This window comes from Azolla caroliniana, unplaced genomic scaffold, assembly GCF_043228905.1.
Source record: "Azolla caroliniana isolate FFs.n. ecotype wild unplaced genomic scaffold, voAzoCaro1.0.p SCAF_8, whole genome shotgun sequence".
Lineage (NCBI taxonomy): Eukaryota > Viridiplantae > Streptophyta > Polypodiopsida > Salviniales > Salviniaceae > Azolla > Azolla caroliniana.
In genome coordinates, this window is record NW_028230443.1 from 21,718,295 (window position 1) to 21,738,925 (window position 20,631).

Consider the following 20,631-nt stretch of genomic DNA (forward strand, 5'->3'; position numbering starts at 1 on the left):
GCAAAGAGCATTGGAACGCGGCCAAGTGGATACTCCGATACCTGAAGGGCACGGCAAACGTGTGCCTCCGATTCGGCTCCGGTAAGCCCGAACTCGACGGCTTTACCGATTCGGATATGTCGGCTGATGCAGATACCAGCCGGTCCACATCAGGGTATGTGATGACGTATGCAGGGGGAGCTGTTTCATGGCAGTCGAGGCTGCAGAAGACGGTTGCGTTGTCAACTACGGAGGCGGAGTACATGGCGGCTGTTGAAGCCGGCAAGGAAGTAATATGGATGAAGGACTTCATTAGAGAGCTCGGTATCCGGCAGGAGGAGTACCGACTCTACTGTGATAGTCAGAGTGCAATCCACCTTGCGAAGAACGCGGCCTATCACTCCCGGACGAAGCACATCCAGCGAAGATATCACTGGATCCGGGAAAGGATAGAAGACAAGGAGTTCGTGCTGACGAAGATCCACACGGACGAGAACGGGTCGGATATGCTGACCAAGGTGCTCACACCCGACAAGCTGGAAGCATGCTGGAAGAGGATCGGATTGGAGAGACATCCCATGCCGAAGTGAAGGGGGAGTTTGTTGGGATTACGGTCCCTTCGGATGGGATGGTCGGATGTCGGAGACGAATGCCGACAAGCCCGGTTTCGGTTTCGGAACCGGATGATGAAGACCCCGACTTCGGAGCCGGATGACGAATGTACCCGGAGAGAGATCCGGATGCAGGGACATATCCGTGAATATGTCTGCTAAGGGCCCCTGAGGCTATAGTTGTAAATAGCCCCAAAGTCATATATGTATAAATATGACTTAGGGCAAATAGTTTTAGGGTTGCTATTCATTTTTCTGTTTTTCCACTCTAGAGGAGTGAAGAGAGAGTAGCCGTGAGAGAGAGAGAGAGAGAGAGAGCGCGAGAGAGGAAGAGGACGACGCCTCTGTGTATTTCCGCCGCCTGTGGCGAGGACAGCGAGCTCAAGGTCGTCGCCTTGCAGCTCGCCATTGTATACCTTTCTGTGCATAGTGTTGGTTTGGAGTCTTGTACTCCCGTGGTTTTTCCCGTACAGGGTTTTCCACGATAAATCGTGTGTCCTCTCTATTTTTGCATTTCCCATTTTCTGCTCCATTGATTCGCGCTTACTCGGTTGTGGCCGAGTGGTGAAGGTGAATCGAAGGGTCGATCCCCAACAGGGGTTTCAACAAAAAAAGGTTGTCGACTTCGACAAGATATTCGCACCAGTCGGGAAGATGACATCAACAGAACTGTTCTAAGCATAGCTATCAGCATAGATCTAGAGATCGAACAGTTGGATGTCAAAACAACATTCTTGCACGGGGAGCTGGATGAAGAAATCTATATGTAGTAGCCCGAAGGCTTTGTGGAGAAAGGGAAAGAGAACCTGGTCTGTCAACTGAAGAAAAGCTTGTATGTTCTGAAAAAACTCCACGCCAATGGTACAAGAAGTTTGAGTCCATCATGCAAGAACATAGGTTCCAGAAAACATAGGTTGATCACTATGTGTTTTTCAAAAGGTACGATGAAGGTGCCCTCTTGATTCTCTTATTATATGTGGATGACATGTTGATAGTCGGACAAGACATGAAGAGGATCATGAGCTTGAAGAAAGCTCTAGGCAAGTCATTTGCCATGAAAGATCTTGGACCGGCTAAACAGATTTTAGGTATGCACATATTCGGGATAGAACTAAGAAAGTGTTGTGGTTGTGACAAGAGAAGTATGTGACAAAGATCTTGGAGAGATTCAACATGTCAGAAGTGAAGCTAGTCGGCTCTATGTTGCCAAAAATTTGCAAGATGAATGTTAAGCAATGCCCTAGAGGGGAGAAAGAAAAGGCTAAGATGAGGAAAGTATTGTATGCCTTGGCCATCAGCAGTTTAATGTATGTTATGCTCTGTACGAGACTAGACATAGCATTTGTTGTGGGAGTAGTAAGCCGATACATGAGTAATCCACGAAGAGAGCATTGGGCAGCAGTGAAGTAGATACTCAAGTACTTAAAAGGCACGTCGGGGGTGTGCCTCAGGTATGGTGTCAAAAAACCTGTACTCGAAGGTTTTACCGACTCAGACATGTCAGAAAACTTGTATTCGGACTCGAGTCGGTTCGCGGCAGGGTACGTGATGACATATGCAAGGGGAGCAATGGCATGGCAGTAAAGACTTCAGAAATTTGTGACTTTGTTGACCACATGACTAACCAACTCCACCCATAGGAGTGAAGGGGGAGTTTGTTAGGAATATGTTCCTCCTATGGGAGGAGCCTACTGGTCGGGCTGAGAGCCGACAATCGATGACAAACAGGAGTCAACATGGAGAGTCGACATTATAGTAAGCGATTCAAGTCAAAGACATGACCAACTAGTCGGGATGATTGGACAGTCAGCTAGTCGAATCGACTAGTCGACCAAGTGGTTGATTAACGGTTATAATTATTATTATAATAATAGAAGTGACAATAGTAAGTGACTACATTTGTAAATAGCCCATAGTGAGTGTGTATAAGTATAAATACACCTAGGACAAACTTTAAGTGAGTAATGTACATTAGAGTTTTTGTAGGTATGATTTGTAGAGCGAAGACTAGAGAGTGCGTGATAGAGAGCGACAACAGAAGGTTAGGGAACCTGCCAAGAACCCTAAGTGGTTATCAGCTACTTATCAAAGAAGAGTTGCAACCGTTCCTTGTAGTCTCTGTTGTATAGTGGAATATTTGTTCTCCCGTGGTTTTCCCCCCATTTAGGGTTTCCACGTAAAACTATGGGCACTGTGTATTTTGGTGTATTCTACTGTTTTTCCGTGTTCTGTATGTACATTTCAGCATATCTTCCTCACAGATCTACAATCCCATCCCTTCAGTATTGAGGGTGATGAACTAGTATAGGGGAAAACAATTGCTTGTTGACCGAGGTTTCCAAGTCTAACTCATAAGACGAGCATAAGACAAGGATAAAATGGTGACCCATGTCCAACGATTGGACCTTTATTGAGGCCAAAGATTGCAAGACCCTAGATATAGATGTCATAATAATAGAAGTGTGGGGAGTCAAATGGCGTGACAAAGAGTTGCGTCAAAATGCAAATGGTTGCTTTGATATTAGGTAAGGAATGTCCAAATATTTATCAATGAAGGTCTTCATGACCTAGAGAATCCTAGCTTCAATCAATCAATCCTGATGAGGGTGAGGAAAAGAGGGCCAGTTAAAGAGGAATGTAGTGTTAGAACAAAGCAAGAGATTGAACGATTGAAGGAAGGTATAAGAGAATAGAAGAAGAGAGGAGAATGGATTGATAAGAGAAGAGTGGATTTATTAGAATAGAATGAGTACAAGGATGAGTTGGATACAAGGTAGGCTTGGAGCTGAAGCCTAGTGTTGATTCGAACTGATTTGATATGATCTATTTGTCTCTATTTAATAGAATAGCTTAGAGATTTCTAGAATGTTCTGGACCTAGAATATTCTAGGATGTTCTAGAAGATTTCTAGAATGTTCTAGAAAGTTCCAGAAGTTTCTTTGATACAATAATCACTATGAAAAGTAGCTTTTATCATTTCACATCCTGATAGGTTACCTTAATGGTTAAGCTTTGAATTTCGTAATACGAAGTTTTGGGTTCAAGTCTAGGTGAAACAAAATGTTCACGGATTCATGACATTATCCCTCCTCTTAAAACGACGAGTGGAAGGAGTTGTTAACAATGCAAGACCGGGTTTGTTGGGATAGTGACGATGGAAGTCGTCGATAAGAGCTTGAGCATTACAAACATTATCGACAGGTTTCCATGTGCGATCACTCGGGGTATACCCTAGCCAATCAACTAGATAATACAAGTTATTGTGCACAATCTTAGAATCGAGAATGGAGGCTACCTCGTACTCTGGGCACGATTGGGAATCGAGCTGGTGTGGCAAGGTTCCAAAAGAGAGCTATGAAAGACTAGATGAAGCCACAAATTTGCAGGAAGATCAAAACTGAATGTTGCATCATTAATCCGCTCCATGGTGACAAAAGGACCCAAGCGTTTATAATCTAGCTTATCACATGGTCGAGTAGTCTTTATGTGACAACGTAACAACCATACCTGATCAACAATCTTGAATGGAGACAGAAGACGATGTTGATTTGTGTGGGCCTTATGTTGGGCTTGAGCTTTCTGAAGATGTGAAGACAACTCGAACTGGAGGTGTTGCAGTCGGTGGAGGTGCTACTCCGCACTAGGGTTTGGTGAGATCACTAGAATGTCCAAGAGACACCATTGAGGATGGTTGCCAATGTAGGCATAGAAAGGTGTGACCTTGGTAGAAGAGTGTATGATGTTATTGTACGCAAACTCTGCAAAATGCAATATATGACTCCAATCATCTTGTTGATAACTGATGAAACATTGAAGATACTGCTCAAGTGTTTGATTTGTGCGCTCTATTTGGCCATCAGTTTTAGGATGATATGCTGAAGAGAGTTTGCAAGAGATTGGAGCCTGTTACATAGGTGCTTCCAAAAGTGAGAGATAAATTGCGGACCAGGATCACTAATGATGTCGTTTGGAAGACCATGATGGCGAAATACTTCACACATAATGATATCTGTTGTTTCTTGACTACTAATGCTCTTTACACAGGGAAAAAATGTGCCATCTTGGTAAATCAATCCACTACGGTTAAAATAGCATCAAAACCCTGTGAAGGTGGCAGATCTGTAATGAAATCCATAGAAATTGACTGCCATGGCTTGCTCGAAGTCGACAATGGTTGTAACAACCCAATAAGGATGATGCTTAGGCATTTTGGCTCGACAACATGTGTCACATGTGCAAACGTAATCTTCAACAAATTGTTGTAAATGAGGCCACCAAAATTATCACTTCAATAGCTCCATGGTCTTGGCAATACCAAAGTGTTCGACCATACGGGCATCATGACAATGCTCCAACACTCGAAGGCGTAGTGATCCATCAAGGACATAAAGGAGATTCTTGTAGAAAAGTAAGTTATCTTGCCTCTTGAACTCCTTATAGCACCGAGATGTCCCTGGCAATGCATGATGTGGACCAAGGTGGGCAAAGACATCCTTAGCAAAATCATCAAAGTGAAGTTGTTGTCTAATAGTATCAAGAAGACTTGAATCCAATGGCGTGGCACAAACCGTGGTTGCTTGTAGTTTTGTTGGACCAAGGAGAACTTGCTTTTGATTGTCGAAAGCTGGATCTCCAAGGCGAAGTGCCAAATATGAGCGTCGAGATAGAGCATCTACTTACCCTTGTTGTTTCCCTGGGCGGAAAATGATCTTGAAATCAAAACGAGTTTAAATATTGCGCCCACCGAGCTTGTCACCTATTTAGCACTCGAGCCGTCTGAAAATATGTAAGATTTTTGTGGTCACTATAAATGATGATTTGATGAGGCAAACCTTCCAAGAAATGTCGCCATTGCGCAAAAGAGTCGACCACAGCTAGTAACTCTTTATCATGCACCTCGTAGTTGATCTCCGCAACATTAAATTTTCTTGAGTGAAACGCGACTAGATGCAACTGCCCATCTTCACCTAGCTGTGATAGGATGTTCCCCAATGCAAAGTCGGATGCATCTGCCTCAATGGTAAATGGCTTTTCTGGATCAACATGAGCTAAAAAAGGAGCTGATGTGAATGCCTCTTTCAATTGAGTATAGGTTTTGTCCGCTTCAAGAGTCCAAACAAATGCTTGATTTTTCTTGGTGAGTTGAGTGAGCGTCAATACAATCTTCGAATAATTCCATATGAATTTGCAGTAGAAGTTGGCAAATCCAAGGAAACACTGGACATTGCGAACGGAACTTGGAGTATGTCATTCCAATATTGTTTGAATTTTCACTTGATCCATGAAGATACCTTTCGATGAAATGATGTAACCCAAGAACTCAACTTCTTTGCAATCAAAACTGCACTTCTCTAGTTTGGCATAAAGACCATACTCTCTTAAGCGTTGGAGTACCGTTCGCACATGTATATCATGCTCCACCTGTGTTCTAGAGTAAATCAATAGATCATCTAAATAGATGATGAGAAGATATCTAGAGAATCTCGGAAAATGTCATTTGCCATATGTTGAAACAAGCGGGAGCATTTGTGAGCCCAAAAGGCAATTACTATATACTCGAAACGGCCATACCGAGTGCAAAATGCAGTCTTCCACTCATCTCTCGGTCGAATATGGACAAGATTATATACAACCCTTAGATCAATTTTGGTAAAATGCTTTGCCCCACCAATGCACTCTAAAAGACTGGAAATTAAAGGTAGCGCATACCTATTTCTTATTGTGACTTTATTTAATCCACGATAATCCACGACCAAACGAAGTGAGCCGTCCTTTTTCTTCACGAAAAAGATAGGAGCACCAGCTGGAGACTTTGAATGTCGAATAAACCCACTTGCAAGATTCTCGTTGATGTATGATCGAAGAACCTCAAGCTCCGTTGGTGACAGATTCTAGATCAGACCCCATGGTGGCTCTTTTCCTGGCTGTCGATCAATGGGACAATCATATGGTCGATGCTTTGGAAGTACACTAGCTTTGACTTTGTCGAAGACATCAGCATATTCTTGGTACTTTTTAGGAATGTATACCTCTAACTTCCCTTGAGTGTCATTAGAAGGTGCAACTGATATGGCAAATAAGAATAAATCTTCTTTTGCTCCTTCTTGGCATAATTGTTGTAGGGTGATGGTTGAAATCTGATGAAGAGGAACAACGTGTTTGGTAGAGAGTGAATTGGTAACACTATGTTTTTCAAGAGGAGGATCTTGGGTTCGACCCTTGACTACTATGTTTCCTTTTGAAGGGCACCTAATATATCGTCGTCTCCAATCAATTCTTGGGTTGTGTAGCTCGAACCATGGCAAACCAAGGACTATTGGATGCTCATGGCTACGGATTATGTTAAAGGAAAGTACACATCCTAGATCACCTAAGAGTATGTGTATCGGCTCAGACTCCTCGAATATCTTTCCAAAAGCTATGGGACGTCCATCAATCACTACTACAGAAATTGGGCAAGGAAGTTTATGCAAGGGTAAAATCTCTATCCATGAAACAAGAATTGGCTCCGATATCTAAGAGAGCTGGGACATGAAGTTGACAACTTGGTGTCCTAACTTGTACTTGGGCAGAGAAAACTCTACTAACATGCTTGGAAGAGATGGAACCCACACTAGGTTGTACAGATCTAGGACTGTCCAACCAAATGGCTCCAATTTTGGCCGGACTTATTCGTTTGACTCCTCTGAAACCTTATGTAGATCTTCAAGCAGTCGTTGATTCTCTAGCTCTAGTGATGCAAACTTGTTTTTGAGATTCTCCATTTCTACAACAAGGGCGAGGTATTCTTGTGGGTTGGTAGTAGCCATGGGTACTAACTAGTGTTTGTGGAAGCGATAAAGGAGAAGAAGTTCAAATCAAACTGTCAGAACAAAGCAAGAGATTGAACGATTGAAGGAAGGTATAAGAGAAGAGAAGAAGAGAGGAGAATGGATTGATAAGAGAAGAGTGGATTTATTAGAATAGAATGAGTACAAGGATGAGTTGGATACAAGGTAGGCTTGGAGCTGAAGACTAGTGTTGATTCGAACTGATTTGATATGATCTATTTGTCTCTATTTATAGGTTTCTATAGAATAGCTTAGAGATTTCTAGAATGCTCTAGAATGTTCTAGACCTAGAATATTCTAGGATGTTCTAGAAGATTTCTAGAATGTTCTAGAAAGTTCCAGAAGTTTCTCTGATACAATAATCACTATGAAAAGTAGCCTTTATCATTTCACGTCCTGATAGGTTACCTTAATGGTTAGGCTTCGAATTTCATAATACGAAGTCCTAGGTTTAAGTCCAGGTGAAGCATAATGTTCACGGATTCATGACATGTAGGGCACATCCTATTGGCAACGAAGAACATAGGGTTCATGCAAATGTGAAGGGGTTGCCTCACAAACCACTAGCGAAACTAGTGGTCAGTGAATCACATTTTCCCGAAGGGATTAACACGACACCTACCTTGGAGTATTGCATTTCCAAGGGTCAATACCGAGTCTTGAAGGATCACCTTCCTCTCGATGGGCTAACCGAGGGATTGGGGGATGATATCGTGATGTGGGGAGCACATATGAAGAAATGAGCTAAACTATATATTTTTTAGTTGTCAACATTTTTCATTAGCACATGCCACTTTTCATAAACACTAAAATTTACAGAAAGACCCCTGAAAATTTCCAATATGTGGTCATATGTTGAATTTTAAGATCGGCATGCACTTTGTGTCAAGAACTACATGCTCCCGATGAACAACGCTCGGTCACAACCAAGCTTAGAATCAAACATAGAAAATGGGGATGAATGCACGACACAATGGAGAGAAGAGTACACAAGATATTTACATGGAAAACCCAAACACGGGAAAAACCACGGCAGTCCACTGACTGCTAACTATCACTATGTTACAATATACAATAGATGAACACAAAGGCAACGACCTCTTGTTCACTGTCTTCGCCACAGGCGGCAGTTACAACAGAGATACTCATCAGTACTGTTCTTCTCACTTCCCATCCAGAGGGACCTGTTTCCTAACACTTTGGGAATTCCATGAAAGAATATGCACACAATCAATCAATCAATCGACTCATGTCAAACAATACTATTGACTATGAGAAGCCACAATTGCTCAACAAGAGATTTAGAAATGGGCATTATTCTCTCTTCTTGCCCCATACAAACCTACCCTAGCATAAACATGTGTACCTGTTATTGAGTGGGGGGTGAAGCCAAGAACGACTTCACCCCCTTCCCAAGGGGGTTACGTATGAGGGGGAGAGAGAGAGAGAGGGAAAGAGAAATAATGAAACACAAAATGAGAGGGGAAAATCTATATTTCATTACATGTCCCATAAGGGGTTTATATAGTATATAATGGAACGGTTAATAATATGACCGTTACAAAAAGAAGACCATTACATTCTTGTCACATGCACATAATTGTACATGTGTTCACACACATATTTATCCTCACTCACACTCTTATACATTACACAAATATAACAACCCCTTTAACGTGTTTTACCCTTATATCACCCCGTACACTTCTATGGGTAACAGTACCGAAAATGCTTAATTCTCGTACTTGGGATTTCCATAATTGATGTAAAACGTCCTCTTTAGCGATAGGTATCAATGAGGGGCACAAAGATAACCTTCATCTATGTTATTGTTCATTACTTGAACACCTCCACAATACCTAGTAACCTTAATCACAAACGCATACATATACCGTGATACGTTGCCCCACATGCTTGTAACGTTCAAGGCATGCAAATTCAAGATGTGCACAAAAAGAGAAGACATATATGCACGACGCAAGAAAAGCCATGTGCATGCTTCTTCTTAATATAATCAGCATAACAACAAGATGAGCATCAATGAGGAAGAGGAAGCGCCAAAATGAAGTAATCATTCAACTTGAAAAAGCACTAAATTAAATTTGAGGGGAAACTAGCTCCCAAAATGGTAAGATGCTTTTACAACCATTTCCCCCCATTTCTTGTCTTTAATGTTTATTATACTACCCCCTACCCCACTCCTTAAAAAGATTTTATTTTTTGTTGAAATTTTTTCTTATTTTTAGGTATAACTTATAAGTATACATGTTGTTTTACGTTAAAAACAATATTATTTTGGTACACCGTAGCGTGTTTTAAACCCATAACAAAAGGAGATTGGTCTTCCCCTAGAGTTAGCTCGACATTGTCATGTTTGACGCAGTTTAGTAAGTTTCGGTTGATTCCTTTTGGCTAGGAAATGAGTTTAGCAAATTCGATTGCTTCCTTTTGGCTAGGAAATGCGTTTAGCACATTCGATTGCTTCCTTTTGGCTAGGAAATGCGTTTAGCACATTCGATTGCTTCCTTTTGGCTAGGAAATGCGTTTAGCACATTCGATTGCTTCCTTTTGGCTAGGAAATGTGTTTAGCACATTCGATTGCTTATAGAGAGTATGTATTCAGCCATTACAAGTTGTGCCTAGGTCGGCCCAAACCCAAACCAGAGCCAGACCAGACCAAACTAGACCCAAACTGTTACGGGCATGACCATATAATATCCCATGGTGAGAATTTACCGTAGTATTCTATACACGTGATAACACAAACCAAACCCTAACCAAACTAGCCCAACGAATGCTCAGACTCGCTCTCTATGAGAAGCGAACGGAAGACGCAAAAACTTTCATATGAGGATGGATGGATGGATGGCTAAATATGTGCATTATTGTCATTATTTTTGCATTAAAGTTTTTTTTAAAAGAAATAAAAATAAAAAGTGTATGCTTTAAACATGTAGTTTGTAGACAAATAAATAAGGTATTTAGGGTAAATGTTAAAACAATAAATAAAATAATAATAATAATAATAATAAGTTATAACAATAAGGAAAATAGTAAAAATAAAAATAAATAAATAACAAAAGAATAAAACAGAGCAATAGATGTCTCTCTGCAGAGCAGCAACAGAAGAAGAAGAAGAAGGAAGGAGCTCACACAGTCGAGAAAAGACAGGAAAACAGAGCCCTTCCTTTGCCATTCCTTGACAGGCCTCCCTTTTATTTTAGGTATGTCTCCTATAATCCCCCTCCATTTTTGTCATTGCAATAGAATTGGAAGGAGAAAAGGAAAAGATTAAATTGATTAACAAACACCCTAGTTGCAGCTTCTAGTCTGACCAGTCTGACTCTGCCCTTACACAGTAGGTAGAAGGAGGACAAATATCGGGCTTCAATACGAAATTGCAATTGAATTTAGGGCTTTGATTAATCTTTTAGAGTTTCATGTGAATGTTGCAAAATTTCAAGTCACGTATGAAAGCTCAAGTAAAATTAGGGTTTCAAGTGAATGTCCAATGATCTCAGTGTTTCAAGGGAATGCGCATTAATTTAGGGTCTCAAGCGAGAGATAATTCATTTAGGGTTTCAAGTACATTTTCAAGGATTTTTAGGGTTTTAAGCGGATTGCAAAAAAAATCTCAGAGTTCCAAGTGAATTGCACATAATTCTAGGACTTCAAGTGAATCACCAGTAGTTTAGGGTTTCAAATGAATGTCGAATAATTCAGGGTTCTTATGTGAACTTTTAAGATCATAGAGTTTCAAGTGAATCTTCAGTAAATTTAGGGTTTCAAGTGAATGTCGTATATAATTCAGGATTTCAAGTGAATTTTCATATAATCTTAGGGTTTTTAAGTAATATGAAGGTTTCAAGTGTGAAATTTGAAGTAAATTTAGGATTTCAAGTGAATTTTCATATAATCTTAGGGTTTTTAAGTAATATGAAGATTTCAAGTGTGAGATTTGAAGTAAACTTAGGGTTTCAAGTGAAGTTAAAGTTTATTTTGTAGATTCTTATGAATTGATGCTTCAGAAAAGGGGATTTCTTAACAGTTTCAAAGTGTGATAAATGTATATATATATACATACATACACATATGGTGAGGCTAAATATTTGTGATGTTTCTATTGTATTTTTTTTTCAAGCTGCTTTATTGCTCCAATTTTTTTTTAATAAATCACATTAATCGAGGGAAGTCATATCCTAATGAATGAAGGAAAAGAGCTTGCTGGTTATTGAAGATTCTCAAGGAAAGATTTATGAAAATGGACTTATGAAATCTGGTTGTGAAGGTATAAATTCATACCTATTGATTTATAACTTCTCTTGATATTGCATAGATGAAGTGATTTCCTTACATGATTTGAATGCTCTATATCATATATAAATCTATGCGTAGTTACATTCTACAAGTGATTATATTTTGAGCCTAGAAGCATAAGATTATGATGTTGTTACTAGACTAGTAGTCCCCATCAAAGATAATACGTATTTGTATATGAATACAAATATTTTGACATGTTGGCTAACAGACATGCAACAATCATCAAGTGTCTCTGCAAATGGACAATCCGATTTTGATCTGGAGAAGGATGGAAATGTATAGTAACTCAGCTTTTCCTTTTATAAAATGTTATCACTTTGTGTGTTTTTTTCTAAGTTTGATATGATAGATGTTTTTTTATTTTACATCTTGACACCAGAGTTAGATGCTAAGGTTATATTCTTTGTTTGAAGAAACTTGCATATCAAAGGTCAACATAATATTTAAGTTTGGTAATCATTGGGAGATCACATTGAGCATTCTCTAGGATTATATGGATTTGGTGGAACTATATCATCATATATATGTGTATTCTATGGTGACCATTCAATAGGAAATGCAAGGGATTTGGTGAAAGTATCTGAATGCAAACATGTTTTTCAAAAGCTAGTAAATATCTTGGAACTTGGACTAGCAATATCACCCATTCTACCACAAACCATCAGAATGATGTGTTTGATTGTGTATATAATGAAATAAATGATCTTGTACTTCTTGAGATGTACTTATTATGCATGCATGTTTTCTTTATTCTAATCTGGTGTTATATTTATTTATTCTCTCCATTTTTTACTCCTTTATTTATGCTCATAACTTCAAACTACTGAGTTTTGTTTGACTTATAAATCTATTTAAATGTGTTGAATTATGATTTTAAGTTCAAGTTTTATTCCTATTATGTATTTCTTGATCTCTTCTACTTATTCACTGAAGGACCGAAAACAGAAACATTTTTCTTTCAATATGTAGGAGTTGGTGCATGAAGAAGACAGTCAAGGGCAATTAGAAGAAAGATTGGAACGGTTGAACACCGAAGCTGATAGAGACTATAAAAAGGTGTGTCTTTGAAAGATTGTTGCAGTAAGCATTTAGTATTTATGCACAAAGATTGATTGGTAGACATTAGAGGACATTGTTACAATTTATTTTGGGGCTAAGAAATACTGTAAAAATCTTTTTTAGTTTATTAATTAAGTGTGTTCTCTTTTTGTAGCCGATTATATGGCTTCCCGAGCATTTCATTATTCATAAAATGATGAGGAACAAACTGAGACCCAAATTTTAACTCCTGGGTTTAAGACATGGAAAAGAAAAACAAAACATCTGGCATTGTCAGAGTGTTTAGCTACCATAAAAAGAAAGAGTTTCTGATAAGGCCATGGACAATATAATTTTCGTTCTTGCTTTCTATATGAATAACTTTGTTTGTTGAATGATACTTAAACAAAATTAGCCCATAAAAACATTTCAATATCATATTGTCAAATTTGCGTCTAAGCTCTTATTTATTTTCATAATTTATAGCTAATTCAGATTGGAAATTCTATGTAGGAGCCTGAGTCGACAGAGCAATCCTATCGGACTGAGCTTGATAGAAAAGACGATATAACAGTATGTGTGTGTGTGTGTGTGTGTGTGTGTGTGTGTGTGTGTGTATATATATATATATATGGCCTTATTTCATTTATTTGGTTTGGATTGTAAAATTCTTGTTTATCTACTACATTTAGGGTTTATGGTGTGCTTTGTTTGAAACATTTGTGTTAGGAATGGGGGATCGATAAAAACTTGCCTCCAATCAAGACGAGACGAGATAGTAGCGAGTCACCTGAGTGCTCCCCCTCAGATCTCTCACCGCCATCGCCAAAGAGGATGCGGCCAGGCTCCAAGGAAAGAACAGAAGATCAATTGCATGAACTTTGGGATGATGGAACAAAGTTAGGATGTGATCGTATGTGATTGGGTCCTAGCTTGTATTATATGCGCAATGTATATACACATCGTAAACAAAAGCAAAATCAAGAGTGTATGTTAGTTTATATGCAAGGTTCAGGTTTATCTTAAAGATGGAACTTGAGGTGGTCCTAGGATTTGCATTTGATTTGTTTGTTTTTTCTGGTCTTGTAAATTTGTTCATGAGATTAGTGTGTGGGGGGATTGTGTTGTAGCTTTGTACATGATATTCTATGAGATTAATGGGTATGGCTGTGTATCAAACTTTCATTTGTCTCCATGATTTTGAGTGCCATCTTTTTTCCATTCTTCTTGTTCTACAATGTAGTGTGGTGTACTTTACCATGACCTCCACATATCTAATATATCAAGTGATGGGGATCAATTATCATATTATAAAGTTTAAACAACAATTGCTTCATTCACATTTAAAAGAGTTTCAGGATGTCTTCACTAAGGAATGGCCAAAAGGGTTAACCCCTTAAACACAATATTGAACATCATATCGATCTCATATCAGGTACTACACCTATTCGTATTCCTATGAATTGACTTAGTCAAACAAAAGAAAATAAGATCTCCTGGCAATTTAAGGAGTACTTAAGGATGGTTCATATATACTACAGTAAATCACTCTGGGATGGACGAATCCTTTTGGTCAAGAAAAAAGATGGAATTTGGCAACTATGTATCAATTATCTTCTATTGAATAAAGTCATTATCATGAATAGGCATCCCTTGCCCCAAGTAGATGATTTGGTAAATCGTCTACAATGAGCTAAATACTTTTCTAAGATTGATTTGAGAACTTGTTATTGCCAAATTCTCATAGTTGAAAACCATACTCCCAAAATGACATTTTGTATGCACTATGACCATTCCAAGTTCCTAGTCATGCCTTTTGATTTCACGAATGCTCTGCCCACATTCCAACGAGAAATTAATGATCTATTTCAAGGGCCAACTCAAATCATTTATCATTGTATTCTTTGATCATATGCTTATTTATAGTTGTACCTTGGATGAACATAGTAAACACCTCTCTTTTGTCCTCTAAACATTACATGACAAACCATTTTTTGCCAAATTTTTACTTATCTTGGACATTTGATCGCTAAATGAGGTGTGCAATTTGATCCTTCTCTAATAGAGAAAGTCAAACTTTGGCCTACTCGTACCATCCAAGAGCTACGTTCATTTCTATTCACAATTAATCCCCATTGACAACATTGTTTACAAACCATATAAAAGGCAAAACACGCAAATCTATCAAATTAATCCCTTGGGATGTGGGATGACTATCTAGACAAGTCAATTAAAATACTCAAAGAACATGTGTCCAAGTCCTTCATTTCTCGAACCGAACCCATCTAAACCTTTTGAGGTTGAAATTAATGTAAACGATTATGTGGTAGGGGTAGTCGTGTATCAAGATGCCAAACATGTCACATAGGATAGTAAGAAACTTATTCCTACTCAGTTTTGATACTCAATTCTAGAAATAAGAACTATTTGCAATCATACATGCACTTAAGTCATGGAGACATTACCTTTGGAAATCGTTTTGTGGTAACTATGAACCACCACTCTTGAAAATATTTCAAGACCTCTTGGGTCGTAAAGCACAATGGACAAATCTCATTCAAGACGTTGCTTTCTCTATGAACATTGTTGTTGATGCATTGATCATATTTAAATTTGATATATATGAACACCTTTCAGGAAAGTACCTTGATGAAAGTTATTTTAGGCATTTCTGGGTTAGAGTTGAATCTGAAGCAGATGCCATAAACAATTCAACGTCAAACAGAACCTTTCACACTGTAAATTGTTTGCTTTACCATAGTGGAAAGCTTTGTCTTCCCAATTTGCTTGAGGTAAAAAAGAAAATAATTTTTTAATGTCATGCACTCTCAGTTAGGCCTTTTGGGATACATAGTAAGCTTGTTTTTATCTCTACTCAATTTTTTGGGCCTAAAATGTGTTCATGACATAGAAGATTATGTAATTAAACATCACCAATTCATGTTAACAAGGCTGAATGACTTAAGATTGCAGATCTTTTATATATTTTTAGATATTCCTTATAAAAATGGGAAAGTATATCAATGGATTTCATGGTTAGTTTACCACGCACTCAAAAAAGTTGTAGTCATTGATAGATTAACAAAAATGACCAGATTTACTATTCCAATAATCCATGGTGACAACTCAAGACTTGGTTTACTAATTCATTAATGAGTTATTCTAATTGTGTGGGTTACTGATGGATATAATGAGTCATAGAGATACTAATTTTACTACCAGTTTTTGGACACTAGAAATTAGAAACTACTTTGAACATGAGTTCCAAATACCACCCTCAATCGGACAAACACAATGAGTTGATCAAATCATTGAGGATATGCTTCGAACGTATGTCGTTAAGAAGCCCACTAAATGGGTTTGTTTATAATAGCTCCAAGTATATATTAATTGGATATAATCCTTTTATGTTGATGTATTATTTTCAGCCACGTGCCCGATTAATGACAACATTCATCATGATGAGCTACAAAGTACACGACTTTTAAGGGATACGCAAGATATGTTGCATATAGCTCACGACAATATAAAAATAGCTCAAGATAGAGCTATTGTCACCAGCATTGTCAAGCTCGTGTATTTCTCCCTAGACAGAAAGTGTTTTTACAAGTGCCTCATGAGTTTGTAACATATGGATAAGTGTGTTAAATTAGCCCCTACTTTTGTGGACCTTTCAAAGTACTCAACCATATTGATTCATCTACCTATCGCTTGGACCTTCCAGCTGGCATCAAAGTCCATCTTGTCTTTCACTTGGGTTTTGATGATAATTCAATTTTCGTTAAAACTTTGATTACTTTTGAGGATTTGGCATCCAAACCCCATAGGCCAAAAAGAATTCTCAATTCTAAAACTAAATTATTACATTCAAATCATATTCAAGAGTTTAAAGTTATATGGATGGATGATTATATCGAAGATGCTACTTGAGAGTAAGAAGATGCTCTTGAAAAGCAACTTCCCTCCCTAAGTATTCATTACAAGACTGCAATCTTTTAGAGAGGGGGAGTATGTTACAAGCATAATTGTAATCGTAGTTCACTAACCTCAGGGTTAGATGTGGGCTAGTTCATAAGGAACAAAGGGTGAAGATTGAGTTTATCTCAATCCTACGATGGAAGCTAAATTTAGAGTGTTGCATCACTTTGCCACTTATAAGAAAGCAACCAAATGTGAAATAGACAAAGGGCTTGGTTTGAGCCTTTATAAGAAGGCTAGCTACCTTCGTGAAGGAGGTCATCTTTATTATTTTGGATATAGACTCTAATTGTGTAGCAAAGCTCTAGCTTCAAACATATGTGCCTCCTTCAAACCCAAGGTACGATCCATGTTCGTACTTAATGGTATGAGACACAAATAGGGAACTAAGATTTGTCTCTCACCTTCACTAGGAGGTGATCGAGTGAACTAGCATCCTTTCTTCCTTATTTTTTCTCCTCAATTCTGCTTAACATTAATTAAGATTCTTACAAAAAGACTTGGTTATAATATCTAATGCCCTTTTAAAGAGAGTGTGGATGTCACTTTTGATGTTATTGGAGATAAATACTCAAGCCTAGTCTTCCAATGGTGAACAATCATCTTCCTTATTCATTAGGAATATGTATTTTCATATTAGATGTACTTTCCCTCACATCTCACAAACAGGGCTCTCAAAAAATCAGTGAAAACCAATGATAATTTCATTATGAGAATCATTGAACATATCAACAACTTAACCCATAGCTTTGAGCCTCATTCTTTTTGGTACAAGAGAACCCCTTAAATATAGGGTTTGGAACCATGGGTTGATGGAACCCCTTTGTGTACAATCATCAACATGATGTTATTCGAAGAAGAAGAGTTTCACTAGGTGTAGACACTTGGGGAGAGAGACCATATGGTCACTGATTTATGAGATTGATCGTTGTGATGCGAACCCCCACAAGACACAAACATAGGAATAAAACCATCTCTCTCTAAGGCTCGGGTTTCCTCTCGTTTCACTTCGACTTTCAAACAAATATATGTATGTATGTATGTATGTATGTATGTATGTATGTATGTATGTATGTATGTATGTATGTATGTATGTATGTATATGTATGTATGTATGTATGTATGTATGTATGTATGTATGTATGTATGTATGTATGTATGTATGTATGTATGTACGTATGTATGTATGTATGTATGTATGTATGTATGTTATGTATGTGTATGTGTATGTGCATATATATGTGCATATATATGTGGATGTGGATGTGGATGTGGATGTGTATATGTACATGTGTATGTGTATGTATGTATTTGTATGTGTATGTGTATGTGCATATGTATGTTCATATGCATATGCATGTGTATGTGGATATGTATGTTCATATGCATATGCATATGTATGTGTATATGTATGTGGATATGTATGTGTATGTGTTTATGTGTATGTGTATGTGTACGTGTATGTGTATGTGTATGTGTATATATGTATATGTATGTATTTGTATGTAGTAGATATACATATATTGAAAACTTAGCACAGAACAGAGTCTAGATCATGGAATTAGGGTTAGGGTTAGGGTTTTAGCAATGGACTAGGACTTGGTCTTACAGACACCCACATACACAACCACCCATTTTCTCCAGATGAGCTAAACTACTATGGAAATCATAAATGAACTGCAGCAAGCAGAGGCTGTCTTCTCAGATTTAATGGACTCGCTGATCGTTGACATTGCATCCGAAGCCCACCGTGGAGCTCGGCTAGGGTTAGACCCAAGGCTTAAAATAGATGAAGAAGAAGAAGAAGAAGAAAATAGGTTGGGTGTTCAAGCTGGGCTTATCGTGGAAGGGATCTCAGGGAATAGTACTGAAAATGATTCTAACCACGGTGGAGTAGATATATTTAATCAGAAGCATCCTTCTGTTGCTAGAGAAGTCATTGAATGTATGAATTGCCATCGAAAGGTTATGGCAGGCCGGTTTGCACCACATCTCGAGAAATGCATGGGAAAGGTCTCTCCTCTCACACATGGAGTTAACATTTCTTTATTTGCGCTATTTATGATCTGAATATCATTGATCGATTTCAGCATCTATGGATTTTGATGATGTATAGGCAAAATATGGAGCATATGGCAATGATTGTCTGTGCATATCATGGTGCATATGATAATGATAGTCTGTGTGCAACCTGGTACAATTGGTAACAATTTCTTGTGTCTTTAGACAACGTTGTGCTTAAGATGATATTTTCAGCAAATAATACTATGTGCATACATACAGATTTAGATGGTCTATGTTTACCATTGTGCACAAGGTATCGATTACTTATGTTGACATAGAATTGATTATGTATATGCATCGTGCATGATGTACTCATGGATTTGAGGATTTTATATACATGGTGAATCATTTCTCTTTATCCAGTGATGTTTTAGATGAGGAATGAAGCTAACAGCCAGTATTTTGTGGTATGCTGTCTGTGTGTGTAGAGTGTTGCATGCTCCATATATTGCATCATGTTTGATAGACCAACAAAACGAAATGAGTCCAATGATTCATTGTCTTCTTTTGGGAATGCCATTGATTGATTTCAGAAACTATATATACACATGGATATTGATGATCTATATGTCTTGTTGCACACTTAATAATATACAAAATTTGTTTCAAGGATTCAGGGAAGAAGGGTTAGGCAGAAAACAACAAGGAAGACAAACCCTGTGGTGCAGAGGAAGACACGGGGCATGACAGAAAATGCAAAGAAAACCTGAAGCTAGAGCTCACACCATGGATATGCATGTTTCAGAAATCAAGGATGAGACTATTATTTGACTGCTCATTCTGTAATGTACATAGCTGGCGAATCGAAATGAAACATGATTATCCAAATTCTTGCTTTGGTGATTAGTTTGATTTTCTATGTTTGTTGTGTCTTAATGCAACCATTGATAATAGAGTATGTATGTCATCATGGGGAATGTGGCGACAAAGTATTTGTTGTATTTTTTTGTTCGATAATGACTTGGATCATTCTTAAAGTTATGAATGCTTAGAAATATCAGTTGCTTTTTTGCTTTTGAATATCTTTTACCTTGATGGCTGATATTAATGTGCCTGTGATCTTAATGATGAATAGCTTTTCAGCATTATGATCTTTCCCTGGAAAATGTTGCTACATTCTATTCACTGAACAAGGCAGTGCTTTTAAAAAGGTAGTTTTGTTATTATATAATCATCCTTAGATATTAAGGATTAGCTTTTCCTGCACATTTTTCATGAATTGTGATTCAGAGTTCATTTCTTTTCTTTTCTTTTTCTTTTAGCACACTTGAGTCTCATTGCAATAAAAAGAGAGTGTCTCATGTAGGCTTATGTTTAATTGTCTGAAGTAACAAAAACAGTTTTTATTTATACATTTGTTTCTCCTCATGGACATAAAGGCATTATGTGTTGTGTGCCTTACCTCTAATAGTCATTGCCTTTGGTCCTCCATCAGATGCAAAGCTTGTCTTTCACATTTGTGGGTTCAAGCCCTCTAGATGCATTATGAATTTGGCCATCTATATTCACAAGGCTTGTTCAAATGGCCAAGAAACCATGGTCATGATGCACAGACTATATGTTGGCTTGAGTACACAAGGTTGAATCACTTATCACCAATGGCACTAATACAAACACCATAGCTAAGATGGTTAATGTGGCACATACCATAACAAGAGTGTTCATCAAAACAATACAAAGTTACAGATGAGTCGAATGAATCAACCATGAAATACCTCTTGTCAAGGGCTTGTAGGTTATCTGAAGTTCTAAGTAGTGGGAAAATGGGAAAGATGTGCCATGTAATGTTGCATATCACATTCTTGGTGGTG

The 20,631-nt window shown here is 38.0% G+C and overlaps 2 protein-coding genes across 4 annotated transcripts; both read left to right on the forward strand.

Moving 5' to 3' along the window:
• Nucleotides 1-10,539: 10,539 nt before the first annotated feature.
• On the forward strand, nucleotides 10,540-13,779 carry LOC147861340 (uncharacterized). 2 transcript variants are annotated; one of them, XM_087323248.1, is made up of 6 exons: nucleotides 10,540-10,644; nucleotides 11,633-11,708; nucleotides 11,949-12,016; nucleotides 12,710-12,796; nucleotides 13,292-13,351; nucleotides 13,508-13,779. In XM_087323248.1, exons 2-6 carry the CDS (start codon nucleotides 11,690-11,692, stop codon nucleotides 13,697-13,699), a joined length of 426 nt encoding a protein of 141 aa, XP_087179374.1. In that variant the 5' UTR covers nucleotides 10,540-10,644; nucleotides 11,633-11,689; the 3' UTR covers nucleotides 13,700-13,779. The 2 variants fall into 2 exon arrangements, with proteins under 2 accessions (XP_087179374.1, XP_087179373.1); XM_087323247.1 differs by lacking the exon at nucleotides 10,540-10,644 and adding an exon at nucleotides 11,403-11,515.
• Nucleotides 13,780-18,303: 4,524 nt separating this feature from the next.
• Nucleotides 18,304-19,648, forward strand: LOC147861341 (SAGA-associated factor-like protein). 2 transcript variants are annotated; one of them, XM_087323188.1, is made up of 2 exons: nucleotides 18,304-18,769; nucleotides 19,431-19,648. In XM_087323188.1, the coding sequence occupies exons 1-2, from the start codon at nucleotides 18,416-18,418 to the stop codon at nucleotides 19,449-19,451; spliced, it is 375 nt and encodes a 124-aa protein (XP_087179314.1). In that variant the 5' UTR covers nucleotides 18,304-18,415; the 3' UTR covers nucleotides 19,452-19,648. The 2 variants fall into 2 exon arrangements, with proteins under 2 accessions (XP_087179314.1, XP_087179313.1); XM_087323187.1 differs by having other exon boundaries at nucleotides 18,306-18,769; nucleotides 19,438-19,648.
• The last annotated feature ends 983 nt before the right edge of the window (nucleotides 19,649-20,631 follow it).

Excerpts from the sequence above, each read along its gene's own strand:
- LOC147861340 (XM_087323247.1), top strand. Across the intron at positions 12,017-12,709 it reads ATCTGGAGAAGGATGGAAAT|GAGTTGGTGCATGAAGAAGA; the intron begins GTATAGTAACTC and ends TTCAATATGTAG. Across the intron at positions 13,352-13,507 it reads ATAGAAAAGACGATATAACA|GAATGGGGGATCGATAAAAA; the intron begins GTATGTGTGTGT and ends CATTTGTGTTAG.
- LOC147861341 (XM_087323187.1), top strand. The coding sequence starts at position 18,416 with ATGGAAATCATAAATGAACTGCAGCAAGCAGAGGCTGTCTTCTCAGAT. Across the intron at positions 18,770-19,437 it reads TCGAGAAATGCATGGGAAAG|GGAAGAAGGGTTAGGCAGAA; the intron begins GTCTCTCCTCTC and ends TCAAGGATTCAG.